A 23774-nucleotide genomic window follows, 5' to 3' on the forward strand; every position below is an offset into this window, starting at 1 on the left:
GTGTTTCCCCCCTTCTAAGGGTTGATATTGTAATTATTTGATGTAAAAAATATTTTAGTGCATGGTCTCTCATATTTGGAAAACATGGCTAAAATATTTGAGGGTGGAAAAAATAATTAATCCCCTCTAGTGTCAATTAATTAATTTTTCTAGCAAAAATAAATTAAATCCTAAGCCAAAAAATTAATTGATTTTGCGTCAAAAAATAATTATAGAGAAATTAATCTCTCCAATTGGAAAATAATAAAATAATTGTGGGTCAAACGAAACTTAATTTTTGAAAATCCCCCACCAAGGCAAAAAAGGGATATTTTAGGAAAAATTGAGCTTTTGGACCTTGGTGGTTAAGTCAATCAAATTTTTGAGGAAATTAATCCAAAATATTAATTTTTGGATTAATTAAAAGTGGTTTTAAGAAGAAATCGATTTTTTCCTCAAAATTAAAAATTCGATGGTGGAGATTAAAAGATCAAATTATTTTCAACGGTCAAGATTATTTTGACAGGGATCAATCCAACTAGCCATTATTTTCCACTTGGAGGGGTTTCTCTATATAAGGAAGTCATTTTGCTTCTATTGAATATCTTTGGATGATGTAATTCTTGAATGCTGGTATTGAAATGTTGCTTTGTTGGGAACATTTTTATCATAATAGAAAGACTTTGGGGTTCAGTTCATGGTGTTCTTCTTCTACTGATCTGTGGTATGTGTTAGCTATGTGTGATCTTGTATTGTGCTGAATATTTTTAATAACTGTTATTTCATTTGTTGGTGATAAGAACATTCTATTCATACATGCTATCTTAGATGATCTGATTTACTATATGATCTAACGATTTTACTTTGAGAAAAATGATAGAGATTTATAGGTATGCTAGCCATTGGGCTCCAAGTTCACAGACTGTGGGGAAGAGCCGCCTATGTTTGGGCTCTGAGATTTCATTTTGGTAATTAATTTTGTAGGAGGGTTTTCGCCAATATCTATTTTTCAAAATTAATTCATCCATTGTTGTTCATTCAAAAATATTTCTCCAAAAAATTATTATTTTGTAAATACTCTACATTTGTAAATAATTTTGTAAATTGTTTCTAACCCATTTGTTTTGCAGAACTTGGGGATTTTATATTTTTGTATATATCTTTGAGGTTTGACATTCTTTGATTCATTTGTGCAGGTGGATTTCATATTGACCAAGAGATATTTGTTTGGGTTTTGAGGCAGATCTAAGCCTAGGAAAGCAAGAGCTAGTTTTCTATCATCCTCCAAGCTAAACTTCCAACATTTTTCCAGTGATTTGTGAGGAATTTTCGTGTTTGCATGGGTTTGAATTTTTTTTAGGCCGCAAGGCCTTGCCGTGAGGCCTAGTGGCCTCCTAGGGCCATTGGCCCCCCTATTTCCCTTGGCCGCAACCCTCAGAGTCCCTTCCAAGGCCTTGCCCCCCTTGTTTTGGCTAGCCGTAGGCCAAAAAAGGCCTCTGCCGCCTTACTTTCCCCTTGCCGTGGGCTTGGGTAGCCTCTTAAGGCTCTCGAGCCCCCTTTAGGGTAGTCGCCTAGCCCTTTGAGGGCCTCAACACCCTCTCTCTCTCTCTCTTGACTGTAGCCTTCGGCTGCCCTTAAAAGCCCTCAACCCCCTTTCTTGCCTAGCCGTAGCCCCTAAGGGGCCTCACCCTTAGCTGCTGGCCCTTCTAGGGCCTTTTCTTGCCCAATGTTAACCTCTTAGGGCTTGATGTCAGCCCTTGTGGCCTTGATTTCGCTCATTTTCCCTTTTTTCGGCTTCATTTGCCCCATCATTGCCCCTCTTTGGTTGCTACCCTTGCCTCTTTCCTCATCTAGCCCTAGTCTTGGGGTTTTCTAGCTCTTTAGCCCTTGCCCTAGCTTTGTATTTAGTCATCTCTGATTTTTGCATTGTTTTAGTGAGCTAATATACTGGCTTTGCAACAATTTCAGAATCTAACGTTGTGGTTGTAGGCAATCAAGTTCATTGGAAGTCAAACTAGCCATCTACTAGGCCTTTAGGCCTTGCCTTTCTTCCCTTCATTATTTTCTCTATTTTGCTACATGTCGAAATATGTAACTAGGTTCGGTCTTCATAATGGCATATGTAATCGTGGTTTATGTATTTAATGAAAGGAGAAAAATAAATTTATTATTTGTTATGTTCTTGAGGCATGGGTTTCATGCTCAAGGAAAATTTATTTTTAGGTCAAGCACCCATTGAGTGCTTCTAGGTTTGTCATAAAGCCAATTAAGTCATTTTCATGTATTGAGATCCATTTGGGAATGTTACATATTGTAAAGAAAAAATTATTGAGTTAAAATAAAGTCAAAAGACCCTCCAAGACTTCGTCATTGCACAAAGATCAAGTCGCCTACATGAGGGGACAAGTCGGCCTCAAGATAGCAATTAGTACCCCTCACAAGCCTATAAATAAGAAAGAATTCGACCTCATTTGTACACTCACTCAACCAAGTTTGATCTCTTCAAGATAGAAGCTGGAAAAGGACGAAGAAGAAGAATAAGATCAAGATCAAATTTTTTGGGCTCTCTCTCTCTCTCTCTCTCTCTCTCTCTCTTTAGGGTTTCTACAATTTCCGGGCTAGATGAAATTTTGAAGTTGCATCGAAGCTGTGAAGCTGCAAGGTCGAGCTGTGAAGTTGCCTCTAGATCGAAGCTGTGAAGCTGCAAGGTCGAAGCTGTGAAGTTGCCTCTAGATCGACGCTGTGAAGCTATTAGGTCAAAGTCGTTGAAAGCTACATCAAGGTCAAAGCTGTGAAGTTGCTAGGTTGAAGTTGCTGAAGCTGCATCAAGGTCGAAGTTGTGAAGCGACTAGGTTGAAGTTGCTAGGTCAAAGTTGCAAAAATTGTTGTTGGGGTCAAAGTTGCTGGAGAAGTTGTTGGAAGGTCGAAGTTTGGACGCTGTGTAAGGAAAGCTCATCAAGAAAGGAAGGATGACTTGGTCTTAGAGGGACTTGGTCAAGGGTCATAGGTCTTGGAATTTGTCAATTGAAGTTCTATGAGAAGAGAAGGGTTCTGGTGGGTTTTCCTCTCAGTTGGAGAGGTCTTGGCCCTCGCTGATCGCCTATACCCTGTGTCCTATTGTCTCATTGTTCTTTATGATTTGGTAGCTGTTTGATGATATAGAACACTAATAATAATAAATGAAAGAAATTAATAAAGTAAAGTAAAAATACATCATTAGTAGTTATCAAAGTAAGAGAAATCACCTACACTTGTTGCCCCCTAGATTTCTCAACATTGTATCAGAGCTAAGGTGACTTCATCAAGAAATACACAAAGAAGGATACTCGAGGGCCGAAGTATAAAGAGATCATCTTGGAAACATCAAGAGCATCAATCATCAAGAAGGACTAACCCTCTCATCATATTGAAAGGGAATAATTAAGAGCATTAAAGAAGACCTCAAAACCCTAGCTCATCCAAAGAAGGGTTCAATACTTGAAGCGTTCTTGGGAAACTCACTCATTCTACAATAATTATCACGAGGAAGGAAGAGCGAAGCACTTTTGGGTCTGTTTTTTTGGGCTATATTCTCCACACATGCGAAGTATTAAGACATCCTTCTGCAACAACAAGTATCGAATTGCAACCACCATCAAGGATCAAGTTTTGTGCCAAGAAAGGTCTCCTTTGCAAGCAGAATAACATGAAAAGGAAGTCAAGCCATGCGAAGTACAAAGGAGGCAAATTTGTCTATCTTCTAGCCACATGTGTGAACTGGGGTTATTCCAGAAAAGGCCAAAATTACAGAACTTGTACATCAAGCCGAAATTCTGAAGAAGGGCTGAAATTTGAGGTTTTGAAACAAGTTTAACTGGCGTTACCTTGAAGGAAGAAAAATAGGAAAAAGCATTGTCATCATCATCAAGGAATCAATGTGATCTCCCTTTGAGCCAAGGATCACTTTTGAAGAAAGACATCTTCAACAAGAAGACATCTTCTATTATCTACATCATCATCAAAATCAAGAAGGCATCAAGTTGAAGATTTCATCATCTAGGAGTATCTTCATTTGACAAGTATTTCTATATCTATATTTGAATATGTCAAAATGACTTCATATTGCTAGGAGAGCAACAAATTGGTTGGGTCGTCAAACATTATGGCATGGAAGAAGAGGATAGATTTGATCCTCATAGAAAATGAAATTGTTGTTCATTTTAAGGTTTTAATTGTTGAACTTCCGAAAGAAGAAGCTCAAGCTTTACAAGATGAAGATATCAAAAGAAGGAATAACCTTATACTTTATGAGGGTGTCAGAAATAAGAGACCAACTCCAAGAGTTGGGAGTGATAATGTCTGACAAGGAAATGCCTACCATAGTGCTCTGTGCACTATTAGAGGAATGGGGCAACTTCACATCAAGCATCTACGGGAAGAAGGAAGCTACTCGATTCAATGAACTATGGTCATTGAGCAAAAAAAATCGAAGAAACAGAATTGAAGGCAAAAATCGATGTAGGATCAAGCGAGCAAGCTCAAGCATTTGTTGCCATGGTTAGAAGAAAAGGGAAGTTTGGGAAGCTTGGTCCTTAGAAAAAGAAGAAGAACATGTCGAAGGTTCAATGCTATGATTGTCATGAATATGGGCACTACAAGAGAGATTGTCCAAAGCTCAAGAAGGACAACAACAAAAAGGGGAAGGGAAGAAGCCCATATCACTGAAGAAGTGGAAGAAGCTCATATCACTGAAGAAGTGGAAGAAGCTGAAAAGAAGAAATCCAAGGAGGAAGTAAAATATCTCTACTATGATTGAGATAGTCTTCCTCACCTAGTTCTTTTCAAGTCTTTTGTTGTAAAATATAACTATCATTGTAGGAATCATTAGAAGCATGATAGGATCCATCATGTTAGGAGATGGCATCATAGAAGCATACAATTGAAAGCAAGAGCTTGTGACATCATCATAAAGAAGCTATGGCTGTCACCTATAGAAGGATGTAGCTCTTGGTAACCTAATTACAAACATAAGTAGTACTTATGGGAAAAATAAAGTCATCTAGTATAGAGCTCATCATACATCATTAAAAGGAGCATTTGCAGGACGAGGATGATCAAGATCCTTCGTTGTAATCTTCATTGAAAGGTTCACCTATTGGAAGAAGCAAGTGTCTCGCTGAGAAGTCCAACTTGTATGGGATTCATGGGATGATGTCAAAAGAAGTGAAGCAGGTCAAGGGATTGAAGTTCTTTCAATCAAAGAAGTTGCTGAAGGAAGTCTAGATGACCAAAAGAAAGAGATGAGGTATGTATGCTTGTACTTGATAAAATAGAGTCATGTCATATGGTTGCAGATATCATGAATGAGTGCTCTACCTCAAGAGCATGATCAAAAGAAAGGATCTCCTCTTGTGAAAGGATGCATGAAGGCATGGTTCACACATTGATTAGATGAAATCAACATAATATGTCCTCATATGAAATATGAGGTGGTTGACAAAGTTGAAGAAACTATGATTGGAAGTTCCTGGGAGGAAATTTGTGAATAAAGAGAGGAAGAGATCATGAAAAATGCAACTATGGAGAAGGCAATCAACATCCAAGGACTAGAAGATTTGACTATGATATCTCCAGGGGAAAGATATGAGGATCCTGATAAAGTCTGAAAAAGAAAGAGACCCTTGACGTTCTATATCTTTCCCCTGGAGATGTGTTAATATATATGCAGGATGTTGATGCAAACAAGGAGATGTCATTATGGAAAACCATCACAAAGGTATTTTTGATTTAATTTTCGTTTTCTATTCTTGAACAATATCTAGATGGGCTAATGTAGGGCTACCAAAGGAAGAGATATAGATGTCATCTAGAATTGACACTCATGTGGTAGGATGGAAGATCATGAAGGAAACATGTTGCGAAGAAGGTAGTAAGGTATGCAAGAAATGCCAAATATGGACGAATGGATCACTTTTCAATGAAAGAAAGGATGACATGACTGACATGATACATGCATGAAAGTGATGGATGGTCGATGCCCTATGAAGAAGCCCCAAAAAGATGAAGACTCTTGAATATAGAAAAAGAAGTTCACGACATCGAAAGGAGGAGCTCTTCAAGTAGCTAGTTGTCCCATGATCTCCACCTAAAGAGCTACTGGAGGCAAGTCCCTGATTAAGAGGGAGCTTGGTTAAGTCCCTGATTAAGAGGGAGCTTGGGTACATTCCTTTTATAAGAATGGGTACATTCCTTCAGTGGAATGAGCATATCCTCCCTAATTGAGAGGGAGAGATAGATACATCATTCTTGTCTTCACCTAGGAAGATAGAATGGAGGATTGGGTAAGCATCTGGCATCCGATACTCTTTGAGGATGTGGTAGGGCATCCAAGATAAGAGTAGTCGTAGAGGACCGATATTCTTTGAGGACTGGGAATCCAAGATAAGAATAGTCCTAGTGGAACATACTTTGAGAGAACTTGGGTGGGGTATGTTCCGAGAGAGACAATGATGAGGGTGTCTATAAATCATTGGTCTCGCCAGCATTGTGCTTTGATCTTGTGGAGAGATAGAGCTGTTAGTCAAGGCCTTGCTATGTGACAATGTTGGATGATATGATGCTATACAGATGGGTTACCAATCTGACTCTTCTTATGAGAATTCTTCAGATTGAGAATGTCCAAGTACCTTGTATGGATTATGAATACCTCCCTAATTAAGAGGGAGTGTTGAAATATATAACTAGGTTCGGTCTTCATAATGGCATATGTAATTGTGATTTTATGTATTTAATAAAAAGAGAAAAATAAATTTATTATTTGTGTTCTTGAGGCATGGGTTTCATGCTCAAGGAAATTTATTTTTAGGTCAAGCACCCATTGAGTGCTTCTAGGTTTGTCATAAAGTCAATTGAGTCATTGTCATGTATTGAAGACCCATTTGGGCATGTTACATATTGTAAAGAAAAAATTATTGAGTCAAAATAAAGTCAAAAGACCCTCCAAGACCTCATCATGGCACAAAGATCAAGTCCGGCCTACATGAAGGGACAAGTCGACCTCAACATAGCAATTTGTACCCCTCACAAGCCTATAAATAAGAAGGAATCCAACCTCATTTGTACACTCACTCAAGCAAGTTCGATCTCCTCAAGATAGACGCTGGAAAAGGAAGAAGAAGAAGAAGAAGATCAAGATCAAGATCAAAGTTTTTGAGCTTCTCTCCCTCTCTTATATTAGGGTTTCTACAATTTCTGGGTTAGACGAAATTTTGAAGCTGCATCAAAGCTGCAAGGTCAAAGCTGTGAAGTTGCCTCTAGATCGAAGCTGTGAAGCTGCTAGGTCGAAGTTGCTGAAGCTGCATCAAGGTTGAAGCTGTGAAGCTACTAGGTCGAAGTTGCTGAAGTTGCTAGGTCAAAGTTCCAGAAATTGTTGTTGGAAGGTCGAAGTTTGGAAGGCGTGTAAGGAAAGCTCATCAAGAAGGAAGGATGACTTGGTCAGGAGGGACTTGGTCAAGGGTCATAGGTCTTGGAATTCGTCAATTGAAGTTCTTTAAGAAGAGAAGGATTTTGGTGGGTTTGACTCTCAGTTAGAGAGGTTTTGGCCTTGGCTGATCGCCTATATCTTGTGTCCTATTGTCTCATTGTTCTTTATGACTTGGTCGTAGTTTGATGATAGAGAACTCTAATAATAATAAACAAAAGAAGAAGTTAATAAAGTAAAGTAAAAATACATCACAAACAATTATCAAAGTAAAAGAAATCACCTACACTTGTTGCCCCCTAGATTTTTCAATACTACAACCATTTATGCAGTCATATAACTCTAATAAAATTGAACAAAGATCATCCAATAGTTGCTTAACTTAATTGGCTAATCATTGGAACTTATTTGGCATTGATAATTTGACACTTTGTTGGCTAATGAAGCACTGAATCACTAATTTTCTGAGTTATTGCAAGTCTGATATATGCTCTTTCGAGGTCTAATCTGAACATTAAAAGTACGATCTATAGCTTCTAAGCAGTCTTATAATCAACTGGAAATCATTGGAAGGTTTAATGCATTGATTTTCTAGCTTATCTTTGACATCTTGCATTGTTTCTTAACTGCTAATATAAATTTTCAGACCTTTGAAAACAAGGTTGTAGCAGTGATAAATCATATAAGTTTCTAAAATCAACTAAGGAACTCTTATAATTCATAAACATTAATGGTTGAAGTGATTTGGACTTAAAATTTGGTCAAAATAACTATTAGCATCTTGTTCTCTTTTGCATCAACATTTTTTCATTCAAGTGCTCTAATTGGATTGGTAATTGTTGATAAGATTGGCCCTAAGTGACATTGTGGATTAATGCTCTACTTTCTCATTGTTATCATTATTTCTTGGATAAGTGGATACATTGCTCATTGTTGAATTAAATATCTCTTGTGGATTTTGTGAATCTAAGTCACTCTTAAAGCACCTTAATCAAATTTAATCATAATCGTGATAAGAGATCTTCTTGTGTCCATAAGGAGCTAATTGGCATATTGGTAATTTATTGTTATAATCTTAAAGATTGCTAATTGTGCTAAGGAGCATTGATCTTGTCCATGTGATTTTGTTTATCTCTTAAGAAATTGTCTTTTGATATTATCGACAACATTTTTATAGCACTGTTTAATTTGAACACTTTCTCTTGCGGTGAGGATTATCATTGTCCATTGACTAAGTACTTCATTATTTTCAAGATTGTTTGTCTCTAAGTACTTAAAAAATTAAATAATCTCACCTTAAGAAAATCCACTCATATCTTGCATTTTAAGATTAGTCTCTGCATTAATTAATTAACTTCCCAGCATAAGCTTGGTCGATAGAGAGATAGGCCCACCTTTCTCATCTAGCTTGAGGAGTCTAGAACTTCTATAGTTGTTAACACGGTGACCTTGCAGTCGTCAAAGCTAGAGTCTCTGCAGTGCGAAGGCATCGGGTGGTTAGAACCGAAGGGGAGGGATCGTTAATCAAGCCCTAGCTTGCTTCCCAGTCACATCTCTCACAACCTACTCTAGAGACTAGCTTCAAAACGGTTAAGAGGAAGGATACACTTAGATAGGAATATAACTTAAAATAAACCAATTTTTGGCATCTCACTCAGATTGTAGGATTTGCATTGTATTTAGGATAGTGAAGCATCCTTAAGCAACAAATGTTCATCTGGTAACTTGGTAAATAATATATCTAAAGCAAGTAATCGACTCCATTTAAGGCACTGGTCTTTCATGATAATCTAATCCAATCATTTAACTTTCTAATTCAGCTAGGTTGCTAGGCCATCCAGTTGTGTCTCTCGGATTTGTTGGTTGCCAACAAGTCTCATATCTTCACATGTCATAGGGACTATCCCTCATAGCTTGCTATAGGGTGACAACTAGAATGGAGAGGGCATGGATTAGAGTGACAACCCCTGTCTTGAGCGTTGTTTCATCTTGCTTGTACAGTTTGGGCGACAATAGGCCCTTCAAAGCTGTTCTGATACCGTGTTGATTTTTCCACGACATATGAGAATCTAGTTTGGGTCTTCGAATCTCTGACACAAACTCACTCAAATGCCATGACCAGTGGAATAAACACACATCAGTGAATCAACTAGTGCACATGAGAATTTTTAACTTTTTCAAAGCCTTCTTCATTATATTACAAACTATAATACAACAATCTTAGGGCTTCTGTACCAGGCATCATGGCCCTTACATATAGCCCTAATATACAAGGGCACAACTAGGGCTTGGTGTCAGTCACTTTGACAACCAATCTACCCTGAACAAGACAACACTTGATCTACTTAGTTATTTGGCACCCCACAAACCTTTCAATCAACATACCCTGAACACACTTGGTGGGTCCTCTTGCCTTCCTTTCTGCTGATCACTGCAACTACATCTTAGTTGCCCAACCTGCCACTATTAGTGACCACAACTCCTTTTGTGCTACTGAACTTTGGCTCATCAATCTGCCCACTAGAAGTAGTCCTGCTCCATTAGGATGACTGCTCATTGGGACTTCTGGTACTGCCCTCTTTTCACTGAAGTCTGCCCATCTGCAACTTCTGAACTCGGGCTCCAAATCTGCCTCCTAACAGTCCAAGGTTCCTTTCACGATCCTGCACTTGAGGTCTTCACCCACTGCTTCCTGCACTGCATCCTGCACTACAAAAAACCACTGTTCACAATTCCATTTGTAGACAGTTCTTTCATCATCTAGATCTGCCCACTTGTTAGCCTTCTTGTCACTTTAGAGTCCTGATCCCAGTTGCTACACATCTGCCCAACTCTGTGACACATAAGCTGCTACTATCACTCTCCTTAGGGCTCTCTGAACTGATATAGGGATGCAAACATACTACCCTTTGTTCTGCAATATGTTCCTCAAATTGCACAGATCCGGGACCCGCAGAACTGCCCCCATCTAGGGCTTCTTCATGCTGCCACCTAACAATGATTTGACTCCTCAAAATCACCGTTCTTGTGCACCAAATTTGCTGCTGTTCAAACCCATGAACAGTCCAAAAACCTACATCTCTTCCTTGAATCTGTCCTCTTCTCAACACCTCATGTCAGCCCACATTAGACTCTACTTCTGTCTCCTTGCACTCCTGGGGCAGACTTAAGAGTTGATCTATGTGCCTGTTCATGCATGGAGAGAACGCTAACCAGGGTTTCAAAATCTACTGTCCTAAACACTTTAGAACCAACTCTTTTCCATACCATCATGAAGCATGCAAAGTTGCCTTCTTAGATCCTTCATCACATCTCCAAGAATCCATAGATCTGGCCACGATCTTTGACTGAAATCTAGGCCGAGTACACGAATCTCTGCAGCCTCCCTTTGCTAGGGTTACCTCAGTCACCCTTGAGCCTTGGTCACAACAAAGCTGCCCTAAAGATCTCAACTTTGTTCCTTAGAAGTTGTGGCCTTCTTTCTGGAATAGGTCAGGCCTGTGGCCCTCCAAGACTAGGCCTTACGACCGTCTAGACAACCTATAGTAGGGTCTCGGCCCTTTCTTCCAAATCTGAACTGACGCGACCTGTTTATGGTCAGACTTGTGCCCAGATTCTTTCATGGCCAGACCTTCTAACTTGGTCAATCCAACACTTAAGACAAGGAACAAAAATTGTCCTCCTCTTCTAGCTGATTCGGCTCCTCTAGATGTCTGCAACACTCTTTTGCTGCCTCCTTATGGGGATCACAACCTCTTGTAGTAGCCCTTCTTGGCCTCCTTCTAGGCTACATCTCTAGTAGCCCTACGATCAAATGAGCTCCTCCCACTTGATGCCTCTAGCCTTCCCTTTGGCCTCTTAAAATAGCCCTTCCTAAGTTCCTAGGCCTCTTAGGAATCCTCGAGATCTTAGGGGTTTTCTCCACTTAGACCTTAGGAAATTTTAATTTTCTTTTGGATTTTAAACCCCAACTTGGGTCTAAAACCCAGTTACTTGGGTTTTTGCCCACAAAGCCTTTTGTGACCAAACTTCACAAACCCAACTCTTGGGCTTGTGGAGTACCTCCCAAACCACACAATTCAACACTCTTTCGTATGGGTGAACAAAAACAGATGTATTTTGATGCTTCGAGTTGGCTTCCAGTGGAGGAGGTCAAATGATGTAATGTTCCCTCCAATTAATTTTATCAAGGCAACCACACAGTTTTGCAATTTTGGGGAGTTAGGCGAAATTTTGGGCAAACATTAGGAGGATGGGAGAAAATTTAGAAATTAGTGGAGTGTGGGGGCCACCCCAAGAGAGAGAAATTCAAACTCCCTTGGAGGCAAGTCGAATTGGAGGGAGAAAGAAGGCAAAGGGGTCGAATTGGTGGAGCCCACAAGGGAAGGGAGGCAGCCAAGATAAATAGGAGAGAGCTACCTCATTTTGGGGCTTTTTTTCAATCTGAAAATTATATCACTGTTCATTTGAGCTGTTGAGCCAACACAACAAAGGTGCTGCTCAGCATTCTTGGTGTGCTAATATTTCTGCATGTGTTTTAACTTTTGGTTGCATGATTTCACTGCTGTTATGACTTATTATTTCTGCTAGGAATATTGCAAATGACCTTTTCATATAGTTCTAATGATCCCCAAGGTGTGTGTTACTTTGACTGAGCCGACTTGAATTTGAGGCAAAACAAATTTAAATTTATATTACGACTTCCCTCTCTTGTTTTTGTGGGCTAATACAAATGGACAATACCGACCATAGCTACAAAATTCAACAAAGAGGAGAAATTTGCTGAGGAGATTTCAGGATAAATTTAGAGGAGTTGAGTTGGAGAGAGAGAGGGCTGAGTACAACAAGAGAAGGAAGACGGGATTGTTTAGAGGAGGGCAAGTGCAGTAGGCTGAGCCCATAAGTGCAGCAAGGGTTCCGTACAATAGCTGTATAGAAGACTGGAAATTCTTGCAAACCTTTTTCTTGCAGCTCAAAGTGAATTTCTGAGGTGTATTTTAGGAGGAGGCTGAGTTACAGGTTTCCTTGCAGCAGATAAATTTCAGAGTAAAATTTTTTCTTTGGGTCTAACCCATATTTTTCAGATTTTAATAAAAGTGATGGAGAATTGTTTGGGTGAAGTATCTGCTTTTGCATCTCTAATTTCCTGCAAATATTTTCTGCTGCAAATTATTTTGAGTTTATGTAACAGTGTATTTAATATTTATTTTATCTGCAGTTGCAGAATTTATTTGAGATAAATATTTTCTGGGTTTTGTTTAAATTGTTGAAATAAAATGGATCATAGCTGGTGTAAAGAATTTAACAGAAGGCAAATCTAAAAATGTAGCAAACACTTAGACAAGTGGAGTTTATACAAATGGACAGGTGGAGTTTATACAAATGGGTAGGTTATGTGCGGGGAGAATGGTAATGGAATTTAAACTGGATTATATGTAGCATGAAACTCAAATTCTACTCAAATTAACGTCCCCTCTGCCAGGGGATTCAAAATAACATTGACCATTCATGAACCCGAAGGAATATAAACCAGGACCACTGCTCCCTTTTGTACTCAAAAATCTCCTCAGAATCTTCAAGGTGTAATTCTGTTGCATGAGGAAAACTTCATCACCAACCTGCCAACCTCCTTTTTCCTTCATGGCAACATCATAGGTCAACCTCATCACAGACCAGCTCATGAAGTTTCAGGACTTTCTGCAATAATACACTAATCTGTATACAGGGCCAAGATAAGTGGCTCAGGTCTATCAAATAAAGAATTAAAATTTGCACTAAACATGAAAATCCTAACTTTGAGTTAAAAATCATTGAGATTGAAATCCTAAACTCATGGTGCTTGAATTAGATCATACAGGGGGTTTTTCATTTTGAATTCATGGATATCTAGCCCACACACCTCAAAACCTTCATCAAGTAAAGCAAAGCCTCAGTAAGATCAACTCCTCTTTCGGAGAGGATCCTTTGGTGATTGGAGAATTCCCACTTTTTAAGAGAGTCGTTTGGCAACAAACATGTATTGGTACTCTTCAATACTCCAGTTAGTTGCATGCATGGAATCAATCACTAATTACATGAAAGTTTTAAAATTGTTTTCTCAAAGATGGAAGGGCACTCCTCCATCATTGCTTTCTGCTGTACCTCCTCAACTGGATAAGGAATCAGTCTTTAAAGGCTACCATCTCAAACTCATCTGGCCAAAACTTGACCAGGTTTAGGATTGTTCTTTTGGTAATTATCACTTATTGACCATCAAACTCTGGCATATAATATAAATTTGGCATGGCAGAAACTGAAAGAGGACTCTTTGTTACATCAGGGACAACCAAAACATCATCTGGGTCAAGAACATCACTTGAAGGCATGAGGAAGGAGACAAAGCTAGTTCCAATCATTGACGAAGTGGCATGGATACTCTTGTTCTTGCAATCTACTGAAAGCTTTCTTGTTGAAGGCTGTGTTTGGATGTTCCACTATCTGTATAGCACCCTGCACTAGAAATAGTTAGTGGAAAGGCATAATACCATGGAGAATGCTGTCCCAAGTTTGATTGCTAACTCATATGCTCCAATTGAAGTTTCTGCACTTCATGCAAAGTCTTGTTGCTGCTGCTTGGATTTCTTCCTCCCAAGGCACTGAGATGCATAGTGGCCCATATTGTGACACTTAAAACACATCATGCGACTCAAGTTTTTCTTCCCCTGGTCCAAATAATTTAATTCGGGCTCCAAGCTGTTGTGATCCCTCTTGAGTTATCCTTTCTTATTGCTCTTCTTCATCTTGCTGATGAGTCTAGATTAAGCTGTTCCTCCTTTATCTTTACAACTGTTTCCAATCTTGTCTCTTCCCAAATGAAATCATCCCATAGCTTAAAGGTAGGAAGAATATTTTGGGCATAGACTCATTGGATGAAGGGTTTCTAAGAAGATTAAAACCCATTCAAGGTTATGGGTACTATCTCTTCACTTTTTACCTATTTTGCAACTGCTACTAGTTAGTCACGAAGTTTGGTAATCTTCATCTAGTCACTTGGCCACAGTGCTATCTTGCTCATCCGTGTGGCTTTGAGCTTATTACTCTGAGGGAACTTCTGATTGATGATCTCATTCTTATATAGTGTGACTAAAAAAATCAAACATCTCCTTACCAGTTGTCTTTTGGGTGATGCGACGGAACAAGTGATCCTTCCCAGAGTTGAGGATGAGCTGCGTTGCCTTGGACATCTCTTTTTGAATTCTGCAAACTGTGCAAGATCGGTAGGTTCTGTAATCTTAGTCTCCGCAAAACACCAGAGATCAAACTCCTCCAATAGATTTTGCAGTTTGCACTTCCATGGTACAAATTTGGAAGCACACTCCAACATGTGGGACTCTTTATGATTGAGATTTGTTATCCTTGCAAGTCTTGGAACACAACTATACCACATAGATGAGTGTGAAAAGAAAACAGATCAGCAACCTAACACGGGCAGATTAACACTTCAATCGCTGGAGCAAGTTAAGCATCACATCCAACAACATCACAGGTCCGTTTTGCTTTTCTCAAAGACTAATCTCAGGCATCCCACCCCTGAAACCTTCCAAGAACTCCCTATCCTAAGTAGAAGCCCTACTATCCCTACAGGGATTGCTAGAAGGTTTCAGAGAATGTGCCTAAATATATGTAAAAATTTGAATACATGGTGATCATATCAGTAAACAAAAGAAAGCCTAAAGAAAGATGAAAACTTAACGAACTCTCAAAACTGCTGCTACTGCTAGATCTGAACACATATAAGCAAACTAAAAAGTATGAACAATAAACCAAGGGAAACCCAGAACAGCGGACTGTATGCAATCTTTCTGCATAAACAATGATCTGAAAATTATGACTGCAAACAGATTTCTGTACTGAGCCACATGTTAAGTCTTTATTACTTCCAAAAGAAAAATATGAGGGAAACTGCTCAAAAATTATTTCTAACTCACTATTATATGAACTAGGAGGGAGCTAAGTTATAGGGTTTGTCAAACCTGAACCTTTAGGTTCGAAATTTGGCAAACCTTAATTTTTTTTAGGTTCATCCAGGTTTGCTGAACGTCAAAGATGAATTCTTTTCTGGCATGCATTTCTCCATTTCCCCACAGCATCTAGACCCTCCACTCAGGCTTCCCTTGTCGAGTTGCCGCTGCCTGTAACTGCTGTTACTGCTAGATCTGAACACACATAAGCAAACTAGAAAGTATGAACAATAAACCAAGGGAAACCCAGAACAGCGGACTGTATGCACTCTTTCTGCATAAACAATGATCTGAAAATTATGACTGCAAACAGATTTCTGTACTGAGCCACATGTTAAGTCTTTATTACTTCCAAAAGAAAAATATGAGGGAAACTGCTAAAAAATTATTTCTAACTCACTATTATATGAACTAGGAGGGAGCTAAGTTATAGGGTTTGTCAAACCTGAACCTTCAGGTTCGAAATTTGGCAAACCTTAATTTTTTTTAGGTTCATCCAGGTTTGCTGAATGTCAAAGATGAACTCTTTCCTGGCATGCATTTCTCCATTTCTCCACAGCATCTAAACCCTCCACTCAGGCTTCCCTTGTCGAGTTGCCGCTGCCTGTAAACCCTCTTTGCTCTGGCCTCCCTCACCACCGCCTGTAAGCCTGAGCTGTCATTCACGACTTCACATTTGAGGAAAGAGAGCAATGAAACTCTGCTCAACTCTCTTCCATTGCGATCCGGCAGGTTGCCATTTGAAGATCTGACCAGCGATGATAAATCCTATATAGCCAAATTTAAAGTCAAACCTCATCTGAACCTTATCGGAAATTTAAACCCTAATCGAACTTAATCGTCGCTGAACATGAACTTGAACAATGTGACTTAGGGATGGAGCATGAGATACAATGAAGTTTAGAGCACCTGGTGGTGCATCCTCCTTCATGAGTTCTCTGCCTATAGTAGCATGCCTTGACTGGAGAAGAACGAGTCTGCCTGCATGCTTGCATCCTTTGCCTTGAAAGCAGTGTCTGTTCTGAAAAAATGGCACACCCTCATGCCAGTCCCTAATCTAAACTGGAACTGTGCTAAACTGATGTGAACTGAACCTTCTAAATCTGACTAAGGACAGTGCATGCATTAAGCTGCATGCATATGCTACCACCACTGAATGCCTACCATACCATTGCGTCTGCTAAAGATGAGTACTGCCTCTAAATAAAACAAGTCTTAAGCATGCATGTGCCTCTATCACTGTTATGTAACTGCCCGGCTCCCTCATATAACTGCATTGCACCTCCATGAGGCTTCTTCAGCTGCGTCCTCATCCACAGACATTCCTTGCTGCACTGTAAAGGAGACCATATGGACTTCTGAGTGCATTGTCCTGCTGAGGTAGAATCTGCTGTGTACAGTTATGCTGAAGGAGAACACAAACTGAGTGAGAGGTAAAACTAACAATACATGTATAAATGTGTACGCCTTGGTTATATTTTGTGTGTATCTGTCTATAGGTTTATGCTTGCATGCATGTGTTTTGAGGAAAATGATTGATATTCATGTTCCTGGAGTTCATTTTGATAAAATTTGTTTTTGAATGCTTTCTCTGATGTCTCATACTATGTTCTTAGTTATCAAGTTTTATAATGTGGAGAACAATTGTTTTAACTTCCTTTTTATTGCAGTCTGCCTACAATTCTTCAATTATCTATATACCTATAATTATAATTCCTCAAAACTCTGAAGGTTGGAAGGTTGATTGGCATAGACTCATGGGAAATGAATTAGTGAGCTGTTATTCGTCACCACTGGAACACAAAGTGTGCAAGATAAATAGAAATTGCCGGCCTTAGAGCGAAGTCTTCACTTTTAGAACTAATTCTGTATTGATTCACCTCCCTTATATTGGCATTAAACTAGCTTAAATACTCTGTTATCTAAATATATCACCTACCTTTTGAACCTTTGTCCTTAGCATACAACTCACCTCATTTTCTAACGAACCCTCAAGATGATTCTTTCAAAATTTAATCTATATAGTTCCATTTGATATTGCTCCCCTTTCAATCTATCTTAAGAGTTAATCCCTTTCAAATTCCCCCCTATCAGTCAACTCCCTCCACTTCCAAATTGTCTTTGTTCATAATTCTCCAAGACTTGGTGTAAATTCATGCGGGTTTTTAACTGGGATTCCATTTTTGTGTTTTTTTTGGGTAGAATTTTGTTGACATCTTCATACACCTGAACTAACTGCTAATTCTATAGTGATGGATGAATCTTCTTTGTTTTTGGTGCAGGAAATTAGGCAACTATGCACCCATCTTCTAGAACTCAAGAAGGCATCCGCTGAAGAAATGCGCAAAAGTGTATATGCTAATTATTCTGCATTTATCCGGTAAGCCACTTTATGAATATTTTCTTCAAGTTTGTGGACCCATTGGCTTACATTTAAACATGACTTTACCTAGTTTTTGACTAGCATCTGACAAATTTATTGCCTATGTATCTTTACATTTCCAACCTCTACTTAGTTCTCTTCTGTTACATGGAATCATTTATGATGCAAGGGTTGTTTTTTCCATATATCTAGTCTTTTGAGCCTTGCCTCTCCTGATAGATGAAGCGATGCTTTTCTTTCCTTTATTTTAGGTAAGTGGGAAGCTCTGAAGGACCTCATATTAAAATTTTAGAAACATGTTTTTGCTGTCTGACAGACCTTTATTTACCTGGTTTGTAATCCAGGGCAGAAGCTTGTTGCTTGGGGCTAGCTAAATGCTTTTATCTGTACATCATTATTAAACAATTTGACAACTGGCTACGTTATTGCAATTTAATTTTTGTCTGTGAATAGCTTGTAGGATTATTTAGATTAGCAATATACAATGTCTAAAGGCATCATATGAGTTTCGGACATTCGCCAGCCTCATTAAAATGATTGCTGGTCAGTGTTGAGAAATCAAGGGTATTGCAGATTAGGGTTGATTCCTCTTAACTTGATAATTACTTGTGAGATTTGTTGGCGTTTAATTATTTTGTTATATCTTCTTCATCAAGCAATTACCAAAACCATAAAGCACATGAAGATCACAAGAACAAAAAGGAACACAAGATATAGGCTCCAAGCCAGGGCAAAACCCCTCCAAGGGGAAAACCCAGAAAAATTCTTCTCTTCTTATAGAATCAGTTCAAAGTGAGACATTCAAAACCCAAAGACCAAGATCAAGACCTCCTCAAGCATCAAGTCGGCCCACCAAAGAATCCTTCCTCAAACAAGTAAAAGTTCACAAGGTCAACAGCTTCAAAACTTGCTCAGCTTCAACATTTTGTCCCAGCTTCATAGAATTTTGGCCCAGCTTCACAGAATTTCAGCCCTGCAACTTCACAGAAATTTCAGCCCTGCAGCTTTAGAGATTTTCGGCCCTGCAACTTGTAAAGATGCTCCAGAACTTTGCATGTGTGAACAAAAGATTACAAAAATAGAAAGATCTTCTTCTTGCTTCCCTTTCTCTTCTTCTTCTTGACCTTCGCACTTGATTCTGCTTCTCTTGCATGGAGATCGAACATGCGAGTGAATGTGTCGAAATGAGGTCGAAGTCTCTTCCTTTTAAAGCCTTCCATGTGGTTGAATTAGGCTTCCTTTAACTTCTCTTGGCAGGGCTGACTTGGTCTTGGGGGTCAAATAGACTCTTCTAGACTTAAAAATAATATTTTTCTTTTGAATACAAAATGCCCGAAGGGGGCTTTGACTGATGACAAAATTTCTTATTGACTCAAGAAAACCTAGAAGCATGAAGAACATGCTTATCTAGAAAATTAATAATAAGAATAAATTTTCTTTTTCTCTTTTCTTTTTTCTCATAAAATTTACATTGATACAAGTACAAATACAATTATGAAGACCAAACCTAGTTACATTTTCTAACACTCCCTCTTAACTAGGGAGGTATTTATGATTTCACAACAAGGTACATGAATTCTCAAATTGAAAAGTTCTTAGAAGAAGAGTTGGATTGATAAGTCATCAACATCACAACCAACATTGTTAACCTCAAGGATAAGAAGTCTTTGACTCAAACTTTAACTCTCCACAAGATTGAACTCAATGCTGGGAGGCATACAAATGGACCCCAGTCTCTCAAGGCACATATCCCATCCGAATGTTCACAAGGTATGTCCTTCCATGACTATTCTTATCTTGGATTCCCAATCCTCAAAGAATATTGGTCCTCTTTGACTACTCTTATCTTGGATGCCCTACCACATCCTCAAATAGTATTGACGCATGGAACTACTTCCTTTCTTGGATTCCCAATCCTCAAGGAGTGCCCGTCCCAGATGTTTATCAATCCTTCATTCTCCCTCCCATTGTGGTACACTAGATGTACGACGGTTAGTCCTGGTGTAGTGCATGACACCTATGGAGAATATAGTGTCCCATATCACTCCCTCTCAATGAGAGAGGAGATGTTAACAAGTCCAAGCTTGTTTCTCAAGTACTCAAGCTTCTTATTCGGAAGAGAGTTTTTCAAAATATCAGCTACTTGTTTGTCAATGGAGATGCAGTGTAGCTTCACAACCCCATCCCGCACCAAACTTCGAATGTAATGATAATTATTGTTGATATGCTTTGTTCTAGCATGAAATATCGAGTCGTCAGTTAATTTTATGCTGCTCTGGCTATCACAGCATATGATGGTAGGGTCCAATGGTCCTTCGAACAAATCCGATAACAACTTTCTCAACCAAACATCTTCTCTTCTGGCTTCACATGCTGCAATATACTCTTCTTCAACACTCTTAATGCAACCAAATCTTGTTTCTTGCTCATCCATGAGATCATATAGGATCCCAAACTAAAACATCCACCAATAGTGCTTCTTCCATCTGTCTCATTGCCTCCCCAATCAGACTCTGTATAGCATATCAACTATATATTCTTATCAACATATCTTAGTTAGTGATGCATCGTTCCATGAAGATACGTCAAAATGTGTTTAGTTGCTATCCAATGATCGTGCCTTGGCTCCATCTGAAATTGACTAAGAACATTTACTGCAAAGCATATATCGGGCCGAGTGTTCACAAGATACATCAAGGAGCCAAATAATTGTTGGCTAAGAAATTGGATTTGCCCTCCCCCCCCATTCGTGTCCCGAATCCCCTGAATTGGACACGATTCTCTAGGACACATGTTTGATTTGAGAGTCCAGTGTGCCCTGCCATCTGGGATTCAATGGGCACGCGAGTCTGATTTGATGGGCCAGCAAGTCCCGATTTTGCGACCGTGGCGCTCTGAAAAGTGTATTGTGCGGCCTTTAAAGCCCGATTTGGGCCCATTTCTCACTCATTCTTAAGTGTCTCTCTTACTGTGGGTATGTGGGAGCGACTAGCAAAGGGTTTGGGAGCAGTTTGGAGGTGATTAAAGCAACTGGTAAGTGCATTTTGCTGCTATTTTTTTTGCATTTTTGCTACAAAAATTTGCATGTCCATTTTTTTACAAGTTCGTGCATTTTTTTCTTTATTTTTTTACAACATTCATGGCTCAGTTAAGGGCAGCAGGGAAGGGGCAAAGGAAGGGGAAGAATGTCCCCATTGGTGATGCCCCTACTGTTCCAATTTCATCAGGGTTTGCAAGCATTCTCTCTATTAGAAGTGGGGTTGCAACAACAACTTCAAATGTTGAGGGCAAAATAAATTTAGAAAGACAACAAGCTCAAGAAAGTAAATATCCCTTGTGGAAGTATGTCACAAGAGATCAAGGGCCAGACAACAAGTTGAAGGGAGGAGTCAATGTTGCTTGGAAATGGAACTATTGCAACAATCATTTCAAGAGCATTTATTACCGTGTGAAAACTCAATTGTTGGCCTTACCAGGTTGTGGAAATGGAGCATGTGCAAATGTGTCTTTAGCTAAGAGGAATGAAATGGAAAAGGAGGCCAATGTTGGTGTGGCAAGGGTGGCTGCATCATCTACAAAAAACAAGAATGATGATCTCCTTCCATCCTTGAGGAAAAGCAACAACAAATTTCCATTTGAGAGTTTTGGTGGGGGTGTGGGTCAAGCAGCAAAAAGACAGGCAGTGGCACTTGGTCCAGTGGACAAGATTTTTCAGAAAGAGAGACGGGAAGAGCTTGATATCACCATTGAGTTCTTTTTCTATCTGGATTTTGAACTTTTTTATGCTTTAATGTTGCACACTCACCTTTATTTATTGAGATGTGCTGAGCTCTAACTCAAGGGGCTCCATCAGGGTATGTGCCTCCTGGGTCAGAGAAGCTTAGAACCACATTGTTAACTAAGGCAAAGAAAGATGTGGACAAAATGCTTGAGCCTATTAAATAAACATGGTCAACATCTGGGGTTAGTATTGTTTCTGATGGATGGACGGATCCAGCACACCACCCACTCATCAACTTCATTGTGTCTTCCTTTAATGGACCAATTTTCTTGATATCAGTGAATGCACTTGGACAATACAAGGATGCACAATATATTGGTGAGTTGTTCAATAAAGTTATTGAAGATGTAGGTGTTGATTCTTGTGTGCAAATCATTACATACAATGAACCTGTTGGCAAGGGTGCTGGCATGATTGTGGAAGCTAAATATCCACAAGTATTTTGGACATCTTGCGTTGTCGATTCCTTGAATTTAGCACTTAAAACTATTGCTTTTGATGTGCCTTGGATTGGAAGTATTAGTGAGGATACACAACATATCCGCAACTTTGTACAAAATCATACAAATTCCCTCAGAATCTACAAGGAGTACACCCATCTATCATTGTTGAAGATTGTAGATACATGGTTTGCCTCTTCATTCATCATGTTGAAGAGGTTGAGGGAGGTTAAGACCGCTCTTGGGGCCATGGTTATTTCAAAGTTTTTCTCTTTTTGGAGAAAGACAGATCAAGCATCCTCAAAAAGAGTCAAGGACAGAGTGTTAGATGATGCTTGGTGGGAGAGGGTATATTTCACTATTAAGATCATGGACCCTATCATTGCTTTGCTACGATTTGCAGATACAGACCAACCCATCCTAGGAGAGGTTTATGAAGGATGGGATTCCATGATTAAGTTCGTGAGGACCATTATTTTATAGAGTGAGTGCTCTGAGTATGAGACATCATCAGAGGCCTTCTTCACCACCATACATGATATTCTTGTCAGTAGATGGGACAAGAATTGCACACTTTTGCATTGTTTGGCTCACTCATTGAACCCAAAATACTATAACCATGAGTGGTTGAATGGCAGACCTTCCTGCAGATTCCCTCCTCACATGGATGGTGAAATTTCATAGGGGAGGAAGGATGCATTGAGGCAAATATTTTAGGATAGAGCATCCTTTGATGAGGCGGAGGATGCATTTACAGAGTTTTCCATTGGCATTGGGTGATTGGCAGGGTATGATGTGATTAGAGACACGAGGGCTAGGAATCCCTATTCTTGGTTGGAAATTCATGGGGCAACAAGCCCTTCTCTACAATAGTTAGCCATTAGGCTCCTCTCTCAAGTGACTTCATCCTCTTGTTGCGAGAGGAGTTGGAGCACATATCGGAATTTTTATAGCGTCAAGAAGAGCAAGCTTGAGCAGTCCAGGGCAGAGACAATGGTGTACGTGCACACCAACCTTCGTCTTATTTCTAGGCAGAGGGATGAGTGGTTGAAGGGAAAGACAAAGATATGGGATGTATTTCCTTATGATATGGGTTTGGACAACAATGTTGAGTTGGCATTGGCCAACTTGGATCTTAATGACCAGTGCTAGAGCAGGCCACTCTTGATGGCGATACTCTTGAGGGGTCATCCTCCACACTAGTAGATGCAAAGATTACATTGGATACAGAGGAGGATGGCGTAGCTGTGGTGACCATGATAATGATGTTGATTTTGATGATGATGATGAATGAGCTACCTACTACCTTGTAGTTGTTTTGTATTTGCTATTTCTATTTTCCATTGGCATTGCTACTTCTTATGTAACACATTTTGATTTTACTGACTTAATGAGAAAACTGCAGTTTCTTGTCTTTCTTGTTGAGAAATCTAGGGCATCGATGATTAAGAGATTTCTCTTCTTGATAATTGCTTGTGATATACTTTTACCTTTTAGATTATGATCTTCACTTCATTATATTATTAATCTGTTCTTTTCATCAGGACAATTAGCAAATAAACAATAGAAGACAAGAGCCACAATATGTAGGCTTGTCAGCTAGGGCCAAAACCTCTCACTCTTTGAGAGGAAAACTCAATCAGAAATTCTTCTTATAGATCATCAATTGACGAATACCAAGACCATGATAAAGACCCTTGACTCTAGTGTCCTCCCAAGACTCTTGTCACTA

At 39.3% G+C, this 23774-nt stretch overlaps 1 protein-coding gene across 1 annotated transcript in view; it reads left to right on the forward strand.

The window, feature by feature from the left end:
* Positions 1-23774, forward strand: part of LOC149230533 (exocyst complex component EXO84B-like) — a 202029-nt gene that overhangs the window by 38839 nt on the left and 139416 nt on the right. Inside the window, exon 2 of the mRNA XM_089379011.1 lies at positions 17721-17818. Coding sequence (XP_089235137.1) covers positions 17721-17818 — 98 coding nt within the window. The remainder of the gene's footprint in view (positions 1-17720; positions 17819-23774) is intronic.

This window comes from Pinus tabuliformis, chromosome J (genome assembly GCF_031772625.1).
Source record: "Pinus tabuliformis cultivar Carrire ecotype Pingquan chromosome J, CPIR1, whole genome shotgun sequence".
In the NCBI taxonomy this organism is placed as follows: Eukaryota; Viridiplantae; Streptophyta; class Pinopsida; order Pinales; family Pinaceae; genus Pinus; species Pinus tabuliformis.